General features: G+C 37.9%; 1 protein-coding gene across 2 annotated transcripts in view; it reads left to right on the top strand.

The window, feature by feature from the left end:
• SPTBN1 (spectrin beta, non-erythrocytic 1) overlaps nt 1–25492 on the top strand; it is a 306162-nt gene that overhangs the window by 188101 nt on the left and 92569 nt on the right. For both annotated transcript variants that reach the window (XM_053712197.1, XM_053712198.1), the window contains 3 exons: nt 3621–3772; nt 21183–21356; nt 21862–21953. In XM_053712197.1, the coding sequence (XP_053568172.1) occupies nt 3621–3772; nt 21183–21356; nt 21862–21953 (418 nt within the window). The remainder of the gene's footprint in view (nt 1–3620; nt 3773–21182; nt 21357–21861; nt 21954–25492) is intronic.

The following is a 25492-nucleotide window of genomic DNA, read 5'->3' as shown; positions in this document are numbered from 1 at the left end:
ATATTAAGTTATTATCTTGGAAAGTTTTGTTTTTAGTTGCAATTTCTTCTGCTAGAAGAGTTTCAGAATTATCTGCTCTGCAGTGTTCTCCTCCTTATCTGGTGTTCCATGCAGATAAGGTGGTTTTACGTACTAAACCTGGTTTTCTTCCAAAAGTTGTTTCTAACAAAAACATTAACCAGGAGATTATCGTACCTTCTCTGTGTCCGAAACCAGTTTCAAAGAAGGAACGATTGTTGCACAATTTGGATGTTGTTCGCGCTCTAAAATTCTATTTAGATGCTACAAAGGATTTTAGACAAACATCTTCCTTGTTTGTTGTTTATTCCGGTAAAAGGAGAGGTCAAAAAGCAACTTCTACCTCTCTCTCTTTTTGGATTAAAAGCATCATCAGATTGGCTTACGAGACTGCCGGACGGCAGCCTCCCGAAAGAATCACAGCTCATTCCACTAGGGCTGTGGCTTCCACATGGGCCTTCAAGAATGAGGCTTCTGTTGATCAGATATGTAGGGCAGCGACTTGGTCTTCACTGCACACTTTTACCAAATTTTACAAGTTTGATACTTTTGCTTCTTCTGAGGCTATTTTTGGGAGAAAGGTTTTGCAAGCCGTGGTGCCTTCCATTTAGGTGACCTGATTTGCTCCCTCCCTTCATCCGTGTCCTAAAGCTTTGGTATTGGTTCCCACAAGTAAGGATGACGCCGTGGACCGGACACACCTATGTTGGAGAAAACAGAATTTATGTTTACCTGATAAATTACTTTCTCCAACGGTGTGTCCGGTCCACGGCCCGCCCTGGTTTTTTTAATCAGGTCTGATAATTTATTTTCTTTAACTACAGTCACCACGGTACCATATGGTTTCTCCTATGCAAATATTCCTCATTAACGTCGGTCGAATGACTGGGGTAGGCGGAGCCTAGGAGGGATCATGTGACCAGCTTTGCTGGGCTCTTTGCCATTTCCTGTTGGGGAAGAGAATATCCCACAAGTAAGGATGACGCCGTGGACCGGACACACCGTTGGAGAAAGTAATTTATCAGGTAAACATAAATTCTGTTTTCTTGGTGTCTTTCTCATCATTTTTCTTGGCATTCTTTTAGAATACCGAGAATATTACAGTTTCTTCAGGATGGTTTAGATAAGGGTTTGTCCGCAAGTTCCTTGAAAGGACAAATCTCTGCTCTTTCTGTAATTTTTCACAGAAAGATTGCTATTCTTCCTGATATTCATTGTTTTGTACAAGCTTTGGTTCGTATAAAGCCTGTCATTAAGTCAATTTCTCCTCCTTGGAGTTTGAATTTGGTTCTGGGGGCTCTTCAAGCTCCTCCATTTGTACCTATGCATTCATTGGACATTAAATTACTTTCTTGGAAAGTTTTGTTCCTTTTGGCCATCTCTTCTGCCAGAAGAGTTTCTGAATTATCTGCTCTTTCTTGTGAGTCTCCTTTTCTGATTTTTCATCAGGATAAGGCGGTGTTGCGAACTTCTTTTGAATTTTTACCTAAGTTGTGAATTCCAACAACATTAGTAGAGACATTGTGGTTCCTTCATTATGTCCTAATCCTAAGAATTCTAAGGAGAAATCGTTGCATTCTTTGGATATTGTTAGAGCTTTGAAATATTATGTTGAAGCTACTAAATCTTTCCGGAAGACCTCTAGTCTTTTTGTTATCTTTTCCGGTTCTAGAAAAGGCCAGAAAGCTTCTGCCTTTTCTTTGGCATCTTGGTTGAAATCTTTAATTCATCTTGCCTATGTTGAGTCGGGTAAAACTCCGCCTCAGAGGATTACAGCTCATTCTACTAGGTCAGTTTCTACTTCCTGGGCGTTTAGGAATGAAGCTTCGGTTGCTCAGATTTGCAAAGCGGCAACTTGGTCCTCTTTGCATACTTTTACCAAATTCTACCATTTTTGATGTATTTTCTTCTTCTGAAGCAGTTTTTGGTAGAAAAGTACTTCAGGCAGCGGTTTCAGTTTGAATCTTCTGCTTATGTTTTTTTCATTAAACTTTATTTTGGGTGTGGATTATTTTCAGCAGGAATTGGCTGTCTTTATTTTATCCCTCCCTCTCTAGTGACTCTTGTGTGGAAAGATCCACATCTTGGGTAGTCATTATCCCATACGTCACTAGCTCATGGACTCTTGCTAATTACATGAAAGAAAACATAATTTATGTAAGAACTTACCTGATAAATTCATTTCTTTCATATTAGCAAGAGTCCATGAGGCCCGCCCTTTTTTGTGGTGGTTATGATTTTTTTGTATAAAGCACAATTATTCCAATTCCTTATTTTATGCTTTCGCACTTTTTTCTTATCACCCCACCTCTTGGCTATTCGTTAAACTGAATTGTGGGTGTGGTGAGGGGTGTATTTATAGGCATTTTAAGGTTTGGGAAACTTTGCCCCTCCTGGTAGGAATGTATATCCCATACGTCACTAGCTCATGGACTCTTGCTAATATGAAAGAAATGAATTTATCAGGTAAGTTCTTACATAAATTATGTTTTACTGAGCTGGGAATTGAACCTCTAAAATATATAGCACTGCCGTATAAGAAGTCCTGTGAGCACTTTGTTTTTTCTACTTATTTTGCTGAATCCATACATTTATACATGTAAATGTGGACAGAATTTTTTTTTGTATACTAGATCAGTTAACACGCACTCTTGTAGGGTCGCTAAGAAATAGTGGAATAGTAAGACATTTATTTTTTCTCTATTTAACATTGAATTAGAGTATTTTGTGATATTTTTTCCCACTCCTGTCTGTACTGATATACAAACACACACATGCATGCATACATACATAAAACCCAGTCTCTCTGAGACAGCCATATGTATAACCACTTAAATACAGTGATATTCAAGGGGTTAAATCACTGTACATAGCACAGAGAAGTGAATTAACCCTTGACTGAAAGAAACAAGTGTACTTACCAGTGACTTATGCAGTGGCCTAAATTACATTCCTACACACAAGTTAAAGTCAAACCTAGCATTTCACAAACGCCAAGATTGACTATTGAAACACATAAAAGGGGACTTTCACTCATGAAGTATAACACACTTCATGTAGAAAGCTCCTTTATTTGTTTCAAGCAATCGCCGATCTGAGCTGCCACGGCAGAACACTGTTTTGATAGTGAGGTGACGTTTTCACCTCTTAGCCAATAGCCGTGCGGTAAATCCGGCTTGGGAGCCGGATTTACTGCACGGCTATTTGCTAAGAGGTGAAAACGTCACCTCTTAGCAAAACATTGATCTGCCGTGTGTTGCTGTAGCAGCTCAGATCGGCGATCGCTTGAAACAAATAAAGGAGCTTTCTGCATGAAGTGTGTTATACTTCATGAATGAAAGTCCACTTTATTTGTTTCAATAGTCAATCCTAGCATTTGTGAAATGCTAGGGTTGACTTTCACTTTAAACCATAAAGTCAGCCACCTCCTGGAGTGAATTTGATGCATATTGCAGCTTATATCTAGACTTAGTTGTGTGTTTGCAATCTTAAAATCACTACAGATATAGAAAATTCTATATTAGAAATATCCTCTTACATGTACACTTTATAAAATCATGACCTGCCATTTAGTTTTGTTTCCTTTTGTCTCATTTTTACAGATGAACGTGAGGCTGTACAGAAAAAGACTTTCACAAAATGGGTCAATTCACACCTGGCGCGTGTTTCCTGCAGAATCACAGATTTGTATGCAGATCTGCGAGATGGACGGATGCTTATCAAGCTACTGGAGGTGCTCTCAGGAGAACGGCTGGTAAGAACATATTTGTAGACTCCAGCAGCTGTATTTCATATTTATTTAGGGTTTATTAGTTAATGGATTATAACAAAGCAAAGATGATTATTTAATCAGGGACTCAGTAACTTGTTATACCAACTGCATTGTATTAATGGTGTTTTATACAGTAAATACCTGCTAGGCACAAAGATTTGTATTGGTTGCTTAAATATTGAAAATATAAGTGTAAAGCTTTTAGTTTTCATAAAGTTTACAAGGCTGTGGGGAAACTCATTTAGATAATCCTATGTTTCACACAGCCTTGTTTGGACAGTCTCTTTTATTGCATGTTTTATGTCTATCCCCATAGCAGTAAAGACATATAAGGGAAAACATGGCAGCATCCGTTACTTTATAGCAGTGGTTTTCAAAGTCTTAAACAGTGGGCCTCCATATTGGTAAAACACTCAAGATGAGGCTCTCCACCCCCCCCCCCCCCGCATTATATGTTGTGAAAACACCCACACGTACGCGCACACAAACACACAATTTCATACATACACACAAACATAACAAATGCTTTATGGCACAATGTTGATTTGGCTGCAGCTGGAATATAATAAGTAATGGTGGATAACTGAGGACAGTAGAGACTCTAATATAGGAGTCAGACCTAGACCCTTGGGCAGGGCGAGAGGGGCACCTGCCCAGGGCCCCATGCTTTCATGGGTGAGGGTATGAGAAGGTCAATGTACATCCTGTATTTAGTTTATTAAAGGGACACTGACCCCAATATTTTTCGTGATTCAGATAGAGCATGCGATTTTAAGCAACTTTCTAATTTACTCCTATTATCAATTTTTCTTTGTTCTCTTGCTATCTTTATTTGAAAACAAAGGCATCTAAGCTAAGAAGCCAAACTATTTTGGGCCAGCATCTAAAATTACATTTTTGCTTTTCAAATAAACATACCAAGAGAAGGAAGAAAATTTGATAATAGGAGTAAATTAGAAAGTTGCTTTAAAATTGCATGCTCTGTCTGAATCACAAAATAAAAAATTTGGGTTCAATGTCCCTTTGAGTGTTGTTTATGGTATCAGGAGGTGAAAAACAAAGGGCCCAATGATCTAAACTTCGCCAGATCCGACAGGGTTTTTCTCACTCATTCCTCGCAAGGGCTGCCCTGGTGGAATTATTGTAAAAAAGGGGCAGTCCCTGCGAGTGGCGAGGGGTCTCCTATTGAAAGTAATGGATCTTGCTGGAAAGAGACACTTCACTCCGTGGAGCACAGTGAGCAGGGGGCCTAAGTTAAAAAGCAAATCCTGCAGACAATTTAAATCAAATTATGCTGCCATCTGCTTATAGCTTCTTACAATCGCCTATATTTTTGTATACATGTGTTTCTTTCATGTAATTGGCAAGAGTCCACGAGTGACATATGGGATAAACAATCCTACCAGGAGGGGCAAAGTTTTCCAAACCTCAAAATGCCTATAAATTACACCCCTCACCACACCCACAATTCAGTTTTACAAACTTCGCCTCCTATGGAGGTGGTGAAATAAGTTTGTGCTTGATTTCTGTGACTTCTTCTATGATAAGCGCTTCTAAGCATTTTGAAGCCCAATTCCTCTCAGAGTACAGTGTTTGTCAGAGGTATGTGAAGGGAGTATCGCCTATTGATGATATGGCTTTCCTCACAGGAAATCTTTTCAAAGGTTCTCCGTTATCGGTCGTAGGGATTAATCTCCTACCTCCCTTATCAGATCGACGATATACTCTTATATACCATTACCTCTGCTGATACTTTTTCAGTACTGGTTTGGCTATCTGCTATATGTGGATGGGTGTTTTTCGGTGAGTATGTTTTTTCTTATTTAAGACACTCGCAGCTATGGTTTGGCGCTTTATTTATTTATATAAAGTTTTAAATATATGTATTTTACTTATATTTGCCATGAGTCAGGTATATGTGTATTTCCTTTTGCAGACTGTCAATTTCAGTAAGTTATTTGTCTTACCTGCGGTAAAGTCCTTTTTTCAAATTGACTGTTTTTTCTTTCGCAAGCAAAATTAGGCTCGCAAGGGCACAAAATGCTGTTATTTATTGCGTCATTCTTGGCGCGAGAATTTTTTTGGCCCGACGGTACGTCTTTGCTGACGCAAGTTCGTTATTTTTGACGTCTTAATTGACGCCAGGTTTTCCTTGCACGAGGTTGCGTCATTTCCAGATGTTGGCGCCAAAACATTTTCACTTCCTTTTGCGTTATGTGTCATACTTGGCGCCAAAAAATTAAGTTTATTTTTCACCCCACTTTCCTATATGCCTCTTGCCTTCTATATACTCAGAGGGCCATGCTGTTTGCATTTTTTTCCCATTCCTGAAACTGCCATATAAGGAAATTGTAAATTTTGCTTTAATGTTTTTTTTTTTTCTTTTACATTTTGCAAGATGTCTCAATCTGATCCTGTCTCTGTTGGAACCCTGCTGCCTGATCACAGTTCTACCAAAGCTAAGTGTATCTGTTGTAAGTTAGCTGAGATCATATCTCCAGCTGTAGTATGTAACAGTTGCCATGATAAGCTTTTGCACACAGAAAATGTTTCCATCATTACTAGTACAGTTTCTGTTGTTCCTTCAACATCTAATGTACATGATATCTCTGTTGATATGAAAAATTATATTGCTGATTCTATTAAGAAGGCTTTGTCTGCCATCCCGCCTTCTAATAAACGTAAAAGGTCTTTTAAAACTTCTCATAAATTTGATGACATTTCTAATGACCGACAACATACTGAAATATCCTCCTCTGATGAGAATCTCTCTGATTCAGATATTGACACTGACAAATCTACTTATCTTTTTAAGATTGAGTATATTTGTTCCTTATTGAAAGAAGTGTTGGTTACTTTGGATATTGAGGAGTCTGGTCATCTTTATATCAAAACTATTAAACGTTTAAATTCTGTTTATAAACCTCCTGTGGTTACTCCTGAGGTTTTTCCAGTTCCTGATGCTATTTCTGATGTGATTGCTAAGGAATGGATTAAGCCTGGTACTTCTTTCATTCCTTCTTCTATGTTTAAAAAGTTGTACCCTGACTTCCGGTGGGAGGCTTAGCAAGATGGTCGCAAGTAGGAATCGCTCTGCTTGAGACCAAGTTATTTTCTCCTATTCCAGGATTAAATCTCCGCCATCCTGCTGGCCCTTAACAGATTCAGCTGTTCGGGCATCTCTAAGGATCAAGCTTTACAACTCTTGGCCCCCGGAACGACGGAAAGTTGGAGAGGAAGAGAGAGCTGTGGTGCGTACTGTTCACAACACAGCTGAGGAAAAAGAAACAAGCATGGAAACTTCCCAGCTCGCAATAGACTCTATAGACTCTCAAAGCAAGGGCATTTTAATTGCCATACAGGGCTTGTTTCTGCCAGCGCTAAACAAGCTGGAATCTACCCTGCAAACTCTACTTGCTAAAACTCAGGCCGTGGATCTCTCGCATGCAAGCCCAAAATGGCGCCGCTTCCCAGCGGAGCCCATTTGCAATCATCCCTGCATGACCCCTGAAGCACATCAGGAACCACACAAAGAAGGATTGAAGAGACAGCCACTGAAGTCAGTGGGTTCTGATCCCACTCGCAGAAATAGCAAGGAAGCAGGACCCCCGGCAGCTGTGAAGGAGGGGGTGATAAAAACCGCAAGATCCGACTCCGAGCTGCAGCCCGACCCTAACAATCACTATTCTCCCTACCAGCCATTTAAGGCTGTAATTCACCGGGATGTAAGCCGGTCACAAGACAAGGTGTCAGTCGGGGACTCGCTGTTAGCAATGATCCAACTACAGTGTGCTATTGAAATAAAGCCGGTTGCAGTCCCATCAGCTCAGCACCCATTAACCACCTGGATCTCTTGGATTAACACCCTAGATTGCCCTTACACCTGCCTGTACCGACGGATGCTACAATGGAGCCTGCAAAGTCCTCTCATATGCTGCCCAGTCTGCCGGGCTGACCTGCTCCCTGACTGCTGCCCCCTGTTCGGACGCACTCGAGATGCAAGAGGCATAGGTTAATGTCTCTCTCTTGGACAGTCTCATGTATCAACATGCCCGGCCCCCACTTGATATAGACCCACTGCAGTGAAAAATATGGGTCTGGAATTTACGATCAATGTTGTGTGCCGGTCTGGTCAGCAGGCTGTCCCACCTTACTCCGCCACACTATTTGAACTTGCCTAATCCAGTACCTGTTTAAATGTCCTTGTCATTGTTTGTAATGTCCGGGGAGTGTTAAACTGGGGCATAAAAATCTGACAACTGTGACTTTGTGATACTCTGTTAGCCTCGATAGCACCTTGCTGTTGAGCTTGCGGTACAACTCCCAAACTGTCCGTCATTAAAGCTTTTAGTCTGTCAGGGTACCTTACACAGACGGTAGTTAGACATAACATGCCTGGAACCATTTCATGTATTACAGGGTTCGAATGAGAATTGTGCATTGCAATAACCTTGTCACTTGGTTGAATTAGAGATAATCTGTTATTTTATCTTCCAGGTATAACTTTCTTGGATGGGGTAATGGTATTGCTCACTGTCGGGCAGGAAGCCCATCCCCCATCCCTCGCCCCTCACCCCTCACATTTTAGCTTCAAGTGATAGGCTCACTCTGCTATTGCTTGATCTTTCTTCTAAATCTCCTCATTCTACTACCACCCTCACATACTCATCTTACACATATGAGCTAGATATGCTCAATGGTTCAGCCTCTTCTCACTCATATTCTAAATCAGCCCCATTTCTGCAAAACTGCTCACATTGTATACGTGAATCACACTTTTAACAGGATTCTGTTGTTCGGTTTGTCCTGTGTTAAATTGCATGTTTGTCTGTTTGTTTGTTTGTTTTTTTTTTGTTTTTTCTCTCTTTTTTTGTTTGTGATGTTTTGTCTGTCTACTGTTTTATGTTATCAAAATGAGACACAATAGCCCTCCCCCCATGGCTTAGAAAAGACTTAGTATATCTACTCCTACCGCTGTATGCATAGACAGAATTTACTTACATAGATTCAGGCTTCATTTTAGGAGCGTCATACAGAAGACATCTTAAACTGGTATTATCCTCATGCCCTCTAATCTACCTACATTGCTCCTGTACTCTGCAAAACCACATCAACGTATTATAAACCTTTGTGGGGGAATTAAGTGTATAACTGTATATTCCATTTACCCCACGTCTCTCTAGGATTCATTCACCCTTAAGTTAGAACAGTATCATGTTTGCTTGCACCCATCAACGCAATTTTAATTGTGGCTGCACAAATTGTCACCTCCCTAAGGTTATCTTGAATGTTTGATTGTGCGGTTTATTTTTGGCCCCAGACTTCTGGTCATACTGGGTTTTTCTATTTCATTTTCTTGCATTTTACTTTAACAAAAATTGAGTCTCCTACATCTATTAGAAAACATAATTTCACACCAGGATTCATAAAGGCTAGCTGTACCTTAATTAAACTTCTGCTTTGAAATATAGCCAGACGCACCTGATCACTGTAAGCAGCCTACCCATATCACACTCATACTTACCACGAATTTATTAAATCATTATGTGTAGGCAGTGCAAAGGCAGCCACACTCCCCATATTGGGTCATTCCCCATACGTCTCTAACTGGGGTGCATTGATATTTTAGTTTAGCTTATATGGGTAGTATAGATGTCCTTCTTTGTAGTTTTGTTTTGTGTTGTTAGTTAAGATTTGTATAGTTAACATTTAAAATTAAGAAGTGCAGGTGCAATATATTAACTCTCACTGCAGGGATTATCTCATATTAAAACGAGGCGTTATTGCCAATTCTATGGAATACACTTGTACTATGCTCTATGAAAAGAACTTCCCATTACTTATTGTATCTGAGAGCAACAGTTCCACTACCGATATTGCATTGATATTTTACATGTTATACTCACTAAATGATATTATTGATGTTGCCGTGGCGATTCTGCATGTCAATGTATGTACTTGAGTATCTGTACCTGTGCTTCTTTAATAAAAAGAATTGGGAAAAAAAAAAAAAAAAGTTGTACCCTTTGCCAGCGGCAAGATTAGAGTTTTGGGGAAAAATCCCCAAAGTTGATGGGGCTATTTCTACTCTTGCCAAATGTACTACTATTCCTAATGAAGACAGTACTTCTTTTAAAGATCCTTTAGATAGGAAACTTGAACCTTATCTAAGGAAAGCTTATTTATTTTCTGGCTATCTTCTCAGGCCTGTCATTGCTATGGCTGATGTTGCGGCTGCATCACCTTTTGGTTGGATAGCTTAGCGCAACAGGAAACAGATCCTGATTTGTCTAGCATTGTTCGATTGCTTCAACATGCTAATAATTTTCTCTGTGATGCTATTTTTGATATCATCAAAATTGATGTTAAATTTATGTCTTTAGCTATTTTAGCTAGAAGAGCTTTATGGCTCAAATCTTGGAATGCTGACATGGTATCTAAGTCTAGATTACTATCTCTTTCTTTCCAAGATAACAATTTATTTGGTTCTCAGTTGGATTCAATTTTTTCAACTATCACTGGAGGGAAGGTTTTTTTTTTGCCTCAGGATAAAAGATATAAGGGTAAATTTAAAGCTTCTAATCGTTTTCGTTCTTTTCGACAGAACAACAAACAGAAAACCAATCCTTCCCCTAAAGACTCTGGTTCCAATTGGAAACCTTCAAGTTGGAATAAATCCAAGCCTTTTAAGAAACCAAAGCCAGCCCCCAAGTCTGCATGAAGGTGCGTCCCTCGATCCAGTTCAGCTGGTGGGGGGGCAGATTGAAATTATTACAAGACATTTGGGCAGATTCTGCTCAAAATCATTGGATTCAGAGTATTGTCTCTCAAGGGTATCGAATAGGATTCAGAGTAAGACCTCCTGTGAGAAGATTCTTTCTCACGTTCCAGCAAATCTGTTGAAGGCTCAGGCTTTCTGAAGGCTCAGGCTTTCTGAAGTGTGTTTCAGGGGTTATACAGTTCCGTTTCAGGAACAGGGTCTGGGGTTTTATTTTAATCTATTCATTGTCCCAAAGAAAGAAAATTCATTAAGGCCAGTTCTGGATCTGAAGTTGTTGAATCGTTTTGTAAGAGTCCCAACTTTCAAGATGGTGACTATAAGGACTATTTTGCCTTTTGTTCAGCAAGGTCATTCTATGTCCACGATAGACTTACAGGATGCATATCTTCACATTCCGATTCATCCAAACCACTATCGGTTTCTGAGATTCTTTTTTCTAGACAAGAATTACCAATTTGTCGCTCTTCCATTTGGCCTAGCAACAGCTCCAAGGATCTTTTTGAAGGTTCTCTGTGCCCTTCTATCTGTAATCAGAGGACAGGGTATTGCAGTGTTTCCTTATTTGGAGGATATCTTGGTTCTAGCTCAGTCTTGACATTTAGCTGAATCTCACATGAATCAACTAGTGTTGTTTCTTCAAAGACATGGTTGGAGGATCAATTTACCAAAGAGTTTCTTGATTCCTCAGACAAGGGTCACCTTTTTAGGTTTCCAGATAGATTCAGTGTCCATGACTCTGTCCTCAACAGATAAGAGACAAATGAAATTGGTTTCAGCTTGTTGAAACCTTCAGTCTCAATCATTCCCTTCAGTGGCTATGTGGATGGAAGTTTTAGGTCTCATGACTGCAGAATCGGAAGCGATCCCCTTTGCTCGTTTTCACATAAGACCTCTACAGCTTTGTATGCTGAATCAATGGTGCATGGATTATACAAAGATATCACAATTGATATACTTAAATCCCAACATTCAACTCTCTCTGACTTGATGGTTAGACCATCATCGTTTAATTCAGGGGGCCTCTTTTGTTTGTCCTACCTGAACTGTGATCACAACAGATGCAAGTCTTTCAGGTTGGGAGCTGTCTGGGGATCTCTGACAGCACAAGGGGGTTGGAAACCTCAAGAGATGAGGTTACCAATCATTATTTTAGAACTCCCTGCTATTTTCAGGGCTCTTCAGATTTGGCCTCTGTTAAAGAGAGAACAATTCATTTGTTTTCAGACAGACAATATCACAATTGTGGCATATGTCAATCATCAGGGTGGGACTCACTGTCCCCTAGCTATGAAAGAAGTATCTTGGATACTTTCTTGGGCAGAATCCAGCTCTTGTATAATTTCTATGGTGCATATCCCAGGTGTAGACAATTGGGAAACATTTGAGAAACTTTGCCCCTCCTGGTAGGATTGTATATCCCATACGTCACTAGCTCATGGACTCTTGCCAATATGAAATAAATGTATTTATCAGTAAGTTCTTACATAAATTATGTTTTTATTATGGTTATAAGTCTTTTGAGTGTTTTGAGGAAAACTCTCCACCTTTTAGTTTGCGAGAAAAAACAGTGAGACCTGTAGTGCGAAAATCTTTACAGAATTACGCTGGAATTTGAGAGACAATTACATATAATGGAATGCTAATGTTCAGCATATTTATAAAAAAAAAAACTATTACGCATTGCATTTTGGACTTATAAGTACAAATTTCTGTGTGTTTTTTTTGAGCATCCAGTGTACTTAAAATACGATTTTTGCGGTGCATATTTAATATTATTTATTCCTGTGTAACTTACATTTTTTAAGTTTTTGATAAAATACGATTTTGGGGTAAAGAATTGTGTTATGATTTTTGATGCATCTTAACAATAGAATTTTTTTCCTGCATATTTTTGTGTCAAAGGTTCAATGATTAGTTTTGTAAGATTTTTAAAACATGAATTTCTTTCATGTAATTAGCAAGAGTCCATGAGCTAGTGACGTATGGGATATACATTCCTACCAGGAGGGGCAAAGTTTCCCAAACCTCAAAATGCCTACAAATACACCCCTCACCACACCCACAAATCAGTTTTTACAAACTTTGCCTCCTATGGAGGTGGTGAAGTAAGTTTGTGCTAGATTCTACGTTGATATGATCTCCTTCTACGGGGTCTATTTCATAGGTTCTCTGTTATCGGTCGTAGAGATTCATCTCTTACCTCCCTTTTCAGATCGACGATATACTCTTATATATATATATATATATACCATTACCTCTGCTGATTTTCGTTTCAGTACTGGTTTGGCTTTCTACAAACATGTAGATGAGTGTCCTGGGGTAAGTAAGTCTTATTTTCTGTGACACTCTAAGCTATGGTTGGGCACTTTTTTAATAAAGTTCTAAATATATGTATTCAAACATTTATTTGCCTTGAGTCAGGATGTTCAACATTCCTTATTTTCAGACAGTCGGTTTCATATTTGGGATAATGCACTTGAATCAATTATTTTTCTTACCTTAAAAATTTGACTTTTTTCCCTGTGGGCTGTTAGGCTCGCGGGGGCTGAAAATGCTTCATTTTATTGCGTCATTCTTGGCGCGGACTTCTTTGGCGAAAATTTCTGTTTCCGGCTTCATACGTGTCGCCGGAAGTTGCGTCATTTTTGATGCCAAAAGCATTTAGGCGCCAAATAATGTGGGCGTCTTATTTGGCGCTAAAAAAATATGGGCGTCGCTTTTGTCTCCACATTATTTAAGTCTCATTTTTCTTTGCTTCTGGTTGCTAGAAGCTTGTTCCTTGGCATTTTTTCCCATTCCTGAAACTGTCATTTAAGGAATTTGATCAATTTTGCTTTATATGTTGTTTTTTCTCTTACATATTGCAAGATGTCTCACGTTGCATCGGAGTCAGAAGATACTTCAGGAAAATCGCTGTCTGGTGCTGGAACTACCAAAGCTAAGTGTATCTGCTGTAAACTTTTGGTAGCTGTTCCTCCAGCTGTTGTTTGTATTAATTGTCATGACAAACTTGTTAATACAGATAATATTTCCTTTAGTAATGTACCATTACCTGTTGCAGTTCCATCAACATCTAATGTTCAGAATGTTCCTGATAACATAAGAGATTTTGTTTCTGAATCCATCAAGAAGGCTATGTCTGTTATTCCTCCTTCTAGTAAACATAAAAAATCTTTTAAAACTTCTCTTTATACAGATGAATTTTTAAATGAACATCATCATTCTGATTCTAATGACTCTTCTGGTTCAGAGGATTCTGTCTCAGAGGTTGATGCTGATAAATCTTCATATTTATTTAAAATGGAATTTATTCGTTCTTTACTTAAAGAAGTACTAATTGCTTTAGAAATTGAGGATTCTGGTCCTCTTGATACTAAATCTAAACGTTTAGATAAGGTCTTTAAATCTCCTGTGGTTATTCCAGAAGTTTTTCCTGTTCCTGGTGCTATTTCTGAAGTAATTTCCAGAGAATGGAATAATTTGGGTAATTCATTTACTCCTTCTAAACGTTTTAAGCAATTATATCCTGTGCCGTCTGACAGATTAGAATTTTGGGACGAAATCCCTAAAGTTGATGGGGCTATTTCTACCCTTGCTAAACGTACTACTATTCCTACGTCGGATGGTACTTCCTTTAAGGATCCTTTAGATAGGAAAATTGAATCCTTTCTAAGAAAAGCTTATCTGTGTTCAGGTAATCTTCTTAGACCTGCTATATCATTGGCTGATGTTGCTGCAGCTTCAACTTTTTGGTTGGAAACTTTAGCGCAACAAGTAACAGATCATGATTCTCATAATATTATTATTCTTCTTCAACATGCTAATAATTTTATCTGTGATGCCATTTTTGATATTATCAGAGTAGGTTTATGTCTCTAGCTATTTTAGCTAGAAGAGCTTTATGGCTTAAAACTTGGAATGCTGATATGTCTTCTAAATCGACTCTACTTTCCATTTCTTTCCAGGGTAACAAATTATTTAGTTCTCAGTTGGATTCTATTATCTCAACTGTTACTGGTGGGAAAGGAACTTTTTTACCACAGGATAAAAAATCTAAGGGTAAAAACAGGGCTAATAATCGTTTTCGTTCCTTTCATTTCAACAAAGAACAAAAGCCTGATCCTTCATCCTCAGGAGCAGTTTCAGTTTGGAAACCATCTCCAGTCTGGAATAAATCCAAGCCTTCTAGAAAAGCAAAGCCAGCTTCTAAGTCCACATGAAGGTGCGGCCCTCATTCCAGCTCAGCTGGTAGGGAACAGGTTACTTTTTTTCAAAGAAATTTGGATCAATTCTGTTCACAATCTTTGGATTCAGAACATTGTTTCAGAAGGGTACAGAATTGGTTTCAGGATAAGACCTCCTGCAAAGAGATTTTTTCTTTCCCGTGTCCCAGTAAATCCAGTGAAAGCTCAAGGATTTCTGAAATGTGTTTCAGATCTAGAGTTGGCTGGAGTAATTATGCCAGTTCCAGTTTTGGAACAGGGGCTGGGGTTTTATTCGAATCTCTTCATTGTACCAAAGAAGGAGAATTTCTTCAGACCAGTTCTGGATCTAAAAATATTGAATCGTTATGTAAGGATACCAACGTTCAAAATGGTAACTGTAAGGACTATCTTGCCTTTTGTTCAACAAGGGCATTATATGTCCACAATAGATTTACAGGATGCATATCTGCATATTCCGATTCATCCAGATCATTATCAGTTCCTGAGATTCTCTTTTCTGGACAAGCATTACCAGTTTGTGGCTCTGCCGTTTGGCCTAGCTACAGCTCCAAGAATTTTTACAAAGGTTCTCGGTGCCCTTCTGTCTGTAATCAGAGAACAGGGTATTGTGGTATTTCCTTATTTGGACGATATCTTGGTACTTGCTCAGTCTTTACATTTAGCAGAATCTCATACGAATCGACTTGTGTTGTTTCTTCAAGATCATGGTTGGAGGATCAATTCACTAAAAAGTTCATTGACTCCTCAGACAAGGGTAACCTTTTTGGGTTTCCAGATAGATTCAGTGTCCATGACTCTGTCTTTGACAGACAAGAGACGTCTAAAATTGATTTCAGCTTGTCGAAACCTTCAGTCACAATCATTCCCTTCGGTAGCCTTATGCATGGAAATTCTAGGTCTTATGACTGCTGCATCGGACGCGATCCCCTTTGCTCGTTTTCACATGCGACCTCTTCAGCTCTGTATGCTGAATCAATGGTGCAGGGATTACACAAAGATATCTCAATTAATATCTTTAAAACCGATTGTACGACACTCTCTAACGTGGTGGACAGATCACCATCGTTTAATTCAGGGGGCTTCTTTTGTTCTTCCGACCTGGACTGTAATTTCAACAGATGCAAGTCTTACAGGTTGGGGAGCTGTGTGGGGATCTCTGACGGCACAAGGAGTTTGGGAATCTCAGGAGGTGAGATTACCGATCAATATTTTGGAACTCCGTGCAATTTTCAGAGCTCTTCAGTCTTGGCCTCTTCTGAAGAGAGAATCGTTCATTTGTTTTCAGACAGACAATGTCACAACTGTGGCATACATCAATCATCAAGGAGGGACTCACAGTCCTCTGGCTATGAAAGAAGTATCTCGAATTCTGGTTTGGGCGGAATCCAGCTCCTGTCTAATCTCTGCGGTTCATATCCCAGGTATAGACAATTGGGAAGCGGATTATCTCAGTCGCCAAACGTTGCATCCGGACGAATGGTCTCTTCACCCAGAGGTATTTCTTCAGATTGTTCAAATGTGGGAGCTTCCAGAAATAGATCTGATGGCGTCTCATCTAAACAAGAAACTTCCCAGGTATCTGTCCAGATCCCGGGATCCTCAGGCGGAAGCAGTGGATGCATTATCACTTCCTTGGAAGTATCATCCTGCCTATATCTTTCCGCCTCTAGTTCTTCTTCCAAGAGTAATCTCCAAGATTCTGAAGGAATGCTCGTTTGTTCTGCTGGTAGCTCCGGCATGGCCTCACAGGTTTTGGTATGCGGATCTTGTCCGGATGGCCTCTTGCCATCCGTGGACTCTTCCGCTAAAACCAGACCTTCTGTCGCAAGGTCCTTTTTTCCATCAGGATCTCAAATCCTTAAATTTAAAGGTATGGAGATTGAACGCTTGATTCTTGGTCAAAGAGGTTTCTCTGACTCTGTGATTAATACTATGTTACAGGCTCGTAAATCTGTATCTAGAGAGATATATTATAGAGTCTGGAAGACTTATATTTCTTGGTGTCTTTCTCATCATTTTTCTTGGCATTCTTTTAGAATTCCGAGAATTTTACAGTTTCTTCAGGATGGTTTAGATAAAGGTTTATCCGCAAGTTCTTTGAAAGGACAAATCTCTGCTCTTTCTGTTCTTTTTCACAGAAAGATTGCTAATCTTCCTGATATTCATTGTTTTGTACAAGCTTTGGTTCGTATAAAACCTGTCATTAAGTCAATTTCTCCTCCTTGGAGTTTGAATTGGTTCTGGGGGCTCTTCAAGCTCCTCCTTTTGAACCCATGCATTCATTGGACATTAAATTACTTTCTTGGAAAGTTTTGTTCCTTTTGGCGATCTCTTCTGCCAGAAGAGTCTCTGAATTATCTGCTCTTTCTTGTGAGTCTCCTTTTCTGATTTTTCATCAGGATAAGGCGGTGTTGCGAACTTCTTTTGAATTTTTACCTAAGGTTGTGAATTCCAACAACATTAGTAGAGAAATTGTGGTTCCCTCATTATGTCCTAATCCTAAGAATTCTAAGGAGAAATCGTTGCATTCTTTGGATGTTGTTAGAGCTTTGAAATATTGTGTTGAAGCTACTAAGTCTTTCCGAAAGACTTCTAGTCTATTTGTTATCTTTTCCGGTTCTAGAAAAGGCCAGAAAGCTTCTGCCGTTTCTTTGGCATCTTGGTTGAAATCTTTAATTCATCATGCCTATGTCTAGTCTGGTAAAACTCCACCTCAAAGGATTACAGCTCATTCTACTAGGTCAGTTTCTACTTCCTGGGCGTTTAAGAATGAAGCTTCGGTTGATCAGATTTGCAAAGCAGCAACTTGGTCCTCGTTGCATACTTTTACTAAATTCTACCATTTTGATGTATTTTCTTCTTCTGAAGCAGTTTTTGGTAGAAAAGTACTTCAGGCAGCGGTTTCAGTTTGAATCTTCTGTTTATGTTTTTCATTAAACTTTATTTTGGGTGTGGATTATTTTCAGCAGGAATTGGCTGTCTTTATTTTATCCCTCCCTCTCTAGTGACTCTTGCATGGAAAGATCCACATCTTGGGTAGTCATTATCCCATACGTCACTAGCTCATGGACTCTTGCTAATTACATGAAAGAAAACATAATTTATGTAAGAACTTACCTGATAAATTCATTTCTTTCATATTAGCAAGAGTCCATGAGGCCCGCCCTTTTTTTGTGGTGGTTATGATTTTTTTGTATAAAGCACAATTATTCCAATTCCTTATTTTATATGCTTTCGCACTTTTTTCTTATCACCCCACTTCTTGGCTATTCGTTAAACTGATTTGTGGGTGTGGTGAGGGGTGTATTTGTAGGCATTTTGAGGTTTGGGAAACTTTGCCCCTCCTGGTAGGAATGTATATCCCATACGTCACTAGCTCATGGACTCTTGCTAATATGAAAGAAATGAATTTATCAGGTAAGTTCTTACATAAATTTATGTTTTTTTTGTGAACTTTTGTAATGAATACATCTCCTCCCCATATGAAAATGCAGTATACGTTCCTTAGCGAGACACCCTGTTTTCAGGGTAAAAAGTGACTTTAAATCCATCAGGGAAAGAGATGTACTGGTGAGCATTCTTCATTAATCTTGCAAGCCCAGAGACCTTTAGTTCATCGGGCCCATAGTGTTATTCTTTATATAGGTAACACTGAATGTTAGGACAAGGGTGGGCCATACAGGAGTCAGGGCATATGGGGGAGGGAAATAAGTGTAATGAACTGTGGGTCCCAGAAATTAGTCTTGCCCAAGGCCCCGCCAATTGCTATAGGTGTCCCTGATATTCTGTCACACAATGGGACCGTGACAGGTGTGCAGCTTCACTGTGTGCTACTCGACTATGTGAGATAAAATAACTAGCCAGTATTACTGAGAATGTCTCCTACCTGAAGAACAATTTCTTTTTTTAATATGCTTTTAATACCACAATATATTTGAAATTGATCCTTTTTTGCAATCAAAATATCTTTTTGTCATAGAAACCACCACCATAATGAAAATTCCAGTACCTAAGTACCTTTAATAAGGACATGTTTTTAGAACAGTGGGTTGTGATTTAAATGAGCAAAACAATCTATTTTAAATTTAAAAAAAACTACAGGAGAAAGTTCCTATGCATGTAATACTCTGCAGCTCAAATAACAAGTAATTGGAAACCCACCAAGGGGAACAAATATTATCATACAGTATCCCTTTAACTGCTGATCTATATGATTTGTGCATTTTATATATTTTTGTCCATTTTAGATATTTAGACAAATTTAAGTAAAATATTAGTAGTCTGCATGACAAGCCTATTGGGCTGTGACCATTTTCAAATTGGTTAGTAGTGTAAACTATCATATCTTCATCTTAATAAAATGAATTGCTAACCACAAGTTGCCCACACAAAGTTAACTGATATTTACTCCTGCCACTCTGTTTAACCAACGTTAAATAGGTGATTTCCTTGTGTGAGAATATTGTAGTCAATCACAATGATCGAGATAAGCTTTGAGATTTGTGGATTTTTTTTTAACCTTGTCCTGACTATGTTCTAAAATACTAATTGGAGTTTTAATATGCGTTTTGCTTTATAAGGTCTAGCATAATATTTTGTGCATAGCAAATGTGTTTGATATATGCACTAAGGCCATTCTATAGAGTACTACCGTATATAACATGCCTGTTTGAGTTGTTGCCATAGGTCACTATGCAACATGATTTGATTGTATAAGGCTGCACTCTTATCAGTGGGTGTTACTTCTTATACTTTCTGTAAGGACTTTTAACCTATATCATATATATTATTCAACACTGAACACTTTTGTATTCCTGTTAAATCAAAACCTAAAACCAAATATTGTTCAGTTTTTTCTAGTTTTCTTTTCTGTATTTCTGGGTACACAGTTTAATTTTTCTAATAATTCCTATGTTGGAATTGCAGTATTTAATAGTTTTTTTAACAGAATGAAGAGTTTTTGCATTTTCTTCCTGAACTCTATATATATTTATGTATGTGTGTATATGTATGTATTATATCATTTTTATACATAAAATAGTATAATATTTAAAAGGACATTATAATGCTGTTAAAATGAATTATATTCAATATTTTTTACCCTTTGTCAGTATTTTTTGTAGTCTTTAATAGGGAAAGCTCTAACTGGCTATGTTTGCAATAGTGGCCCTTGCCAATAATGTGTTCATCTCCTGCATAGGGGCTCACAACTCGTGTCCTACTGAGGAGCTGCAGCTTGTTGAGGCTACCAAGGTTTATATTTGTTAAAATGGGGAGAGAGTAAGCGCTAAAAAGCTTAAAAGGCTTGTAAAAAGTACATTTTAATACATATAAAAATTTTTACAAATGGCAATCAGACGCATGGATCCATGTCTGACTTAACATAAAAATATATAATAAACAAATCTAAAAGTATCTAAAAATATCCAATGGAGTAAAGCATGTGACGCTGACTTAGTGAGCCAGTGATGAGGAGTTAGAAGGACATGTACATTCAATAATATAAACAACCTAAGTGAGTGATTGAGTGCACACAATAGCTGTCAACAAAGAAAAATAGCATTCACAAAAAATAGTGTTCACAAAAATTGGCGTACATAAAAAATGTTCAAATGTTCAACCGATTTTATGTAAGTGTTCCGGTCCCCACAAGGTTTATATTTGTTTGCCTTTGGACATGAGGCTTAAATTGAGGAGAGTGAGAAGAAAAAAACTTCACACAGGACTTAAAAAAGGGGGAAAGGAGTTGTGTTCTGCATAAAAATGTATGATTTTATTTAAATTTCACAGAAATGGAGCATACATTTTTATAATTGTAGTATACTTGAATGGAGCATACATTTTTATAATTGTAGTATACTTGAATGGAGCATACATTTTTATAATTGTAGTATACTTGAATGGAGCTAGTATTGATGTATTAAACTGTATGTATCATTTCCTCAACCATTAAGACTCCATTATACCCCATGTGTGTCTTGAGAAATAAAACTCAGATACAGTAGCATTTTTATTAAATACAATAAAAAATACACTCACTCGGCAAGAGAGCACTTTTTACACATTGGCTTCATAATGATGTGATGTATAGAAGTTGTTCAGTGCACTCCTTGGTACTGAGCAGGAGATAATTATGAATATCCTTGCAATCCTTTGTCAGAAACAAATCTCAAAGATGTCAAGTTGCATTGACTAAACATCACTATTCTGCACTGCAGAGGTCTCTATTTATACAAATTCTTGTGACCTTTTATAATCTCCATCCATAGAGGAAATTAATGGTCAGTTAACCAGTGTGTGTTGTTTTTTTATGGGGGGGGGGGTGAATGTTCTGCCTCACACCATTTCCCATATGTTTAATATTTTCTTTATGTTTTTTTTGTAGCCCAAACCCACCAAGGGAAGAATGCGTATCCATTGTTTGGAAAATGTGGATAAAGCCCTCCAGTTCCTGAAAGAACAAAGGGTTCATCTTGAAAACATGGGCTCTCACGATATTGTTGATGGAAATCACAGGCTGACCCTTGGTCTGATATGGACGATCATTCTCAGATTCCAGGTATATATGAAGTTTCAGGCACGCAAGCTCCCTGAAAGAGCAAACCTAATTGGAGAAACTATGTAAATGTATTTATTATATCTCTTTATTTTATGTAAGTTTGTGGAAGGATAGATTAGAATAAAAAATTAAATATTTATTTTTCTTATAGTTTCTTTTTGCTAAGGGTGATACATAAATCACCAGTTCCAGCCTATAGCTACAGATGAAGTATAATGAACATTTCAATATTTGCTTAGTAATTATTACTTAGCTTTTTTTTTTTTATTAGAAACTAGCTTTATTTAAAATTGCGCACATAAAATATAATGACATCTATAAATGTTGAGTTTACATATAGTACGGAGAAATGTGGTCATGATCGCTGAAATCTCAAATTGCATATACAAAGTCCTAGTTTTTTTTATTACTTTGTGTGAATATTTATTCTTGTATAAAAAGGCAATAGTTTGTATTGATATACACAGCTTGTTTAAATGTAATCTGTATTGTTTTTTTTTTTTAGATTCAAGATATTAGTGTAGAAACCGAAGACAACAAGGAAAAGAAATCTGCTAAGGATGCACTGCTTTTATGGTGCCAGATGAAGACAGCTGGGTGAGTGAAGATTAAAAGATTACCACAAAAGATCTTCTTACACAGTTTAGAGTTTTCACAAAAACAATTGTGGTAGTTATAAACATGTCCTCCTTAATTAGATTAGTTAAAAACACATAAATGACTGTATTCTTGGCTAATATTATTGTAAGTGTGTAAAAGAATGAACAAGATGGGTCTTTCTCTCCCTCTGCCTGAGCTTAAACAGCTTGAGATTGTACTATGAAATGTTAAGTTTTGTGTAGTGAAAAAAAACTTCAATATTCAATACTTATTGGTCTAGTGACTATCTTATTGAACTTAAAGGGACAGTCAACACCAGAATTTTTGTCGTCTTAAAAGATAGATAATCCCTTAATTACCAATTCCCCAGTTTTGCATAACCAACACAGTTATATACATGTTTTACCTCTGTAATTACCTTGTATCTAAGCTCCAGCAGACTGCCCCCTTATTTCAGTTCTTTTGACAGACTTGCATTTTAGCCAATCAGAGCTGTCTCCATGGTAAATTCACGTGCATGAGCTCAATGTTATCTATATGAAACACGTGAACTAATGCCCTCTAGTGGTGAAAAACTATCAAAATGCATTTTATATTAGAGGCGGCCTTCAAGGTCTAAGAAATTAGCATATGAACCTCCTAGGTTTAGCTTTCAACTAAGAATAATACCAAGAGAACAAAGCAAAATTGGTGATAAAAGTAAATTGGAAAGTTGTTTAAAATTGCATGCCCTATTTAAACATGACTTGACTGTCCCTTTAAAGAAGGAATCTTAAAGAGACCTTAAACACTAAACACATATTGTAAGCATAGTATTGAGGTTATTCCCTGAATCCCTCTAGTCAAGGGTGCCGCCATGTTGAAATCTATCACTACATTCCAGTGATGACTTGTTTGCACATCCACATCATCTTTTCTTCAGATACCTGCAGAGTAACCTAGGTTCCAAAATGGTGGCATCCATGATTAGAGGAAGATGCCTGAAATGCATTTTAGTGTCCCTTTAAGTTACAACATAGTAGTGTGAATTGCTTTAGGTTTATGGACACTATTCCTTTACACTTATTTCTTCAATATTTAAACAACTATTAATTTAAAAATTCTGCATATTATTCTCAGGCTAATATTGGCTTTGAATTTAACTAGCGATTTATATGTTTAAAGGGATATTAGTTACAGATAATGCAAAAATAAAAACCGTTTTATTCAGGGCATTACATTTTTTTTTATTTTTTTTTTATTTTTTTTTAAAAAGCAGAAAAAATACCTTCTTTTAAATGCAACAGAGAAAAAATACTTAAATGTTTCTCTCATATTTTTGCTATTTGGTTTTGGCAGCAGTAACATTTCTTTAATCTAGAGATAAAGGACCCTTTTAGACACATTTTTTATAGTGTTTGGTGGGGGTTTTGGGGGATTTTTTTTGTGTGCCTTTCCCATTAGCAGCATGAATACAAATCAAACCATCTAGTCTTTCCACTCATCACCAAAAGTATGTCTGACCAATTTATTAGGCATCTCTCTAGCTCAACGCAAGTGATGCTATATGTCGGAAAATTTATTTAGGTTTTGTGCTGCCCTAGGCACTCAAAATTTTGCTGCCCCTCCCCCCCCCCCCCCTTTAGGCCTATTTTAACCCCTTTTTTTTTTTTCTTCAGAATTTAAAATGACTTTTATTTTTTATTTGTATTATTATTATTTTTCATAGCATTTCCAAGGGTTTTACCTTGCTACCAGTACATTATTTCACTACAAATGTGCTCAGGGGAACTGGGAAACCAAAAAAGTTCAGTTAAATTACAGAAAAATGGGGCAAGATTAACAATTAAAACACTATACAGCAAAGTTGTTTGGTTTTTTTTTGTGTAAAAACGACTTATTTTATATAAAAGTGTTTAATGCCCCTTTAAATACATGCATTCCTTTCAAAGATGTGTCAGCATAGTCAGAGCCAGACAAAGAGAGTGATAAGATCTTAAATCGTGCTGCAGTTTATCTATGACTCTGGCTCAACCTAACCTTTACTCAGTCCCATTGCAACCCAATGCATGCCATTAACTCTAGCTGCAGTTTGCCGTTTGCCCTTTGCAATACATACTGTGGTTAACTTGGCCACCAGCCCAGGTCACTATTAAAGGGACAGTCTAGTATAAATTAAACTTTCATTATTCAGATAGGACTTTTAATTTTAATCAACTTTCCATTTACTTTTATCATCAAATTTGCTTTTTTCTCTTGGTATTCTTAGTTTAAACTAAACCTAGGTAGGCTCATATGCTAATTTCTAAGCCTTTGAGGGCTGCCTCTTATCACATGCTTTTTAAATCTCTTTTCAACACAGAGACAGAAAGTACACGTGGGCCATATAGATAACACTGTGTTCAGGCACAGGGGGTTATTTAAGATTTAGCACAAAACAATGCTACATTTAAGACAATAGATTATAAACAGTCACAGTCATGTGATCAGGGGGCTGGAAGAAGGTTCCTAGATACAAGGTAATCACAGAGGTAAAAAGTATATTAATATAACTGTGTTGGTTTTGCAAAACTGGGGAATGGGTAATGAAGGGATTATCTATCTTTTAAAACAATAACAATTCTATGGTAGACTGTCCCTTTAAATATAAAAGCAATCTTAACCTTGATCCCTCCCACAGCAATGCCCTAAGCCTTAACACTCTTTCATAATGTTTTACCATTAGTAAGCTTCCTAATCATTTCTACCATTGTAATTACCTCCCATTAAAATCTAACCGCAATTTGCCATGACGACCCCATTGCAAATCTTACAAAAAGCTAATCCCATTTGCAGGATCTAACCCCACAAAGTCAACACTATTGCAAGAGTCTGAAGAGGAGTCACCATGATCATGGTGCTATGATGGGAGACTTGGTTTACAGCAGTTAAAAGGGACTCCTCACTCCTGCCTGCTAAATACATTTTATTTCTGAAATCAGTCAGTCAGCAAATGTCTCAGTGACTGTGACCTACCTGAGGTGCTGAACTCCACTGTCTGACCGTGACAACTGACTTCCTTAATACCCCCCTTCAGTCCACTGATCAGTCTCCTCTCTGTTTTTACTCCGTCTTCCTCCACAGTGCAGCCGGTCATGTGACCGCTCGGCGGTAAGCTGCCCAGACAAAATATTTTCTTTTTTTATAGCCACAGTCAGTGCAGCAGTCGGGGCAGAGTGCCGCCCACCAAAATTTGTCGCACTAGGCACCGGTCTTGTTGGCCTATGCCTTAATACGCCCCTGAAGTATGTGCAATCTCTATCTTATAAGTTATAAACCACATGAACATGTAACACTTGAAACCATGAATTACATCCACTCTAGATGGGTAAATATGAACCAAATGGTCAAACTAGACTTAGACGATGGATGAATGACACCATAGCTAGATGCAGTGCATTTCATTTGGATATACATCTAGTGAATTTTGTGGGGCCAGAGTTCGTAAAAGGCCCAATGCATGACTCTTCCCTTATGTGAGGCCACTTGAAGACTTAAAGGGATATAAAACCCCAAAA

The sequence above is a fragment of the Bombina bombina genome, chromosome 4 (assembly GCF_027579735.1).
Source record: "Bombina bombina isolate aBomBom1 chromosome 4, aBomBom1.pri, whole genome shotgun sequence".
In the NCBI taxonomy this organism is placed as follows: Eukaryota; Metazoa; Chordata; class Amphibia; order Anura; family Bombinatoridae; genus Bombina; species Bombina bombina.
The sequence above is the reverse complement of the archived record's forward strand: the minus strand, read 5'-3'. Positions and strand labels throughout refer to the sequence as shown.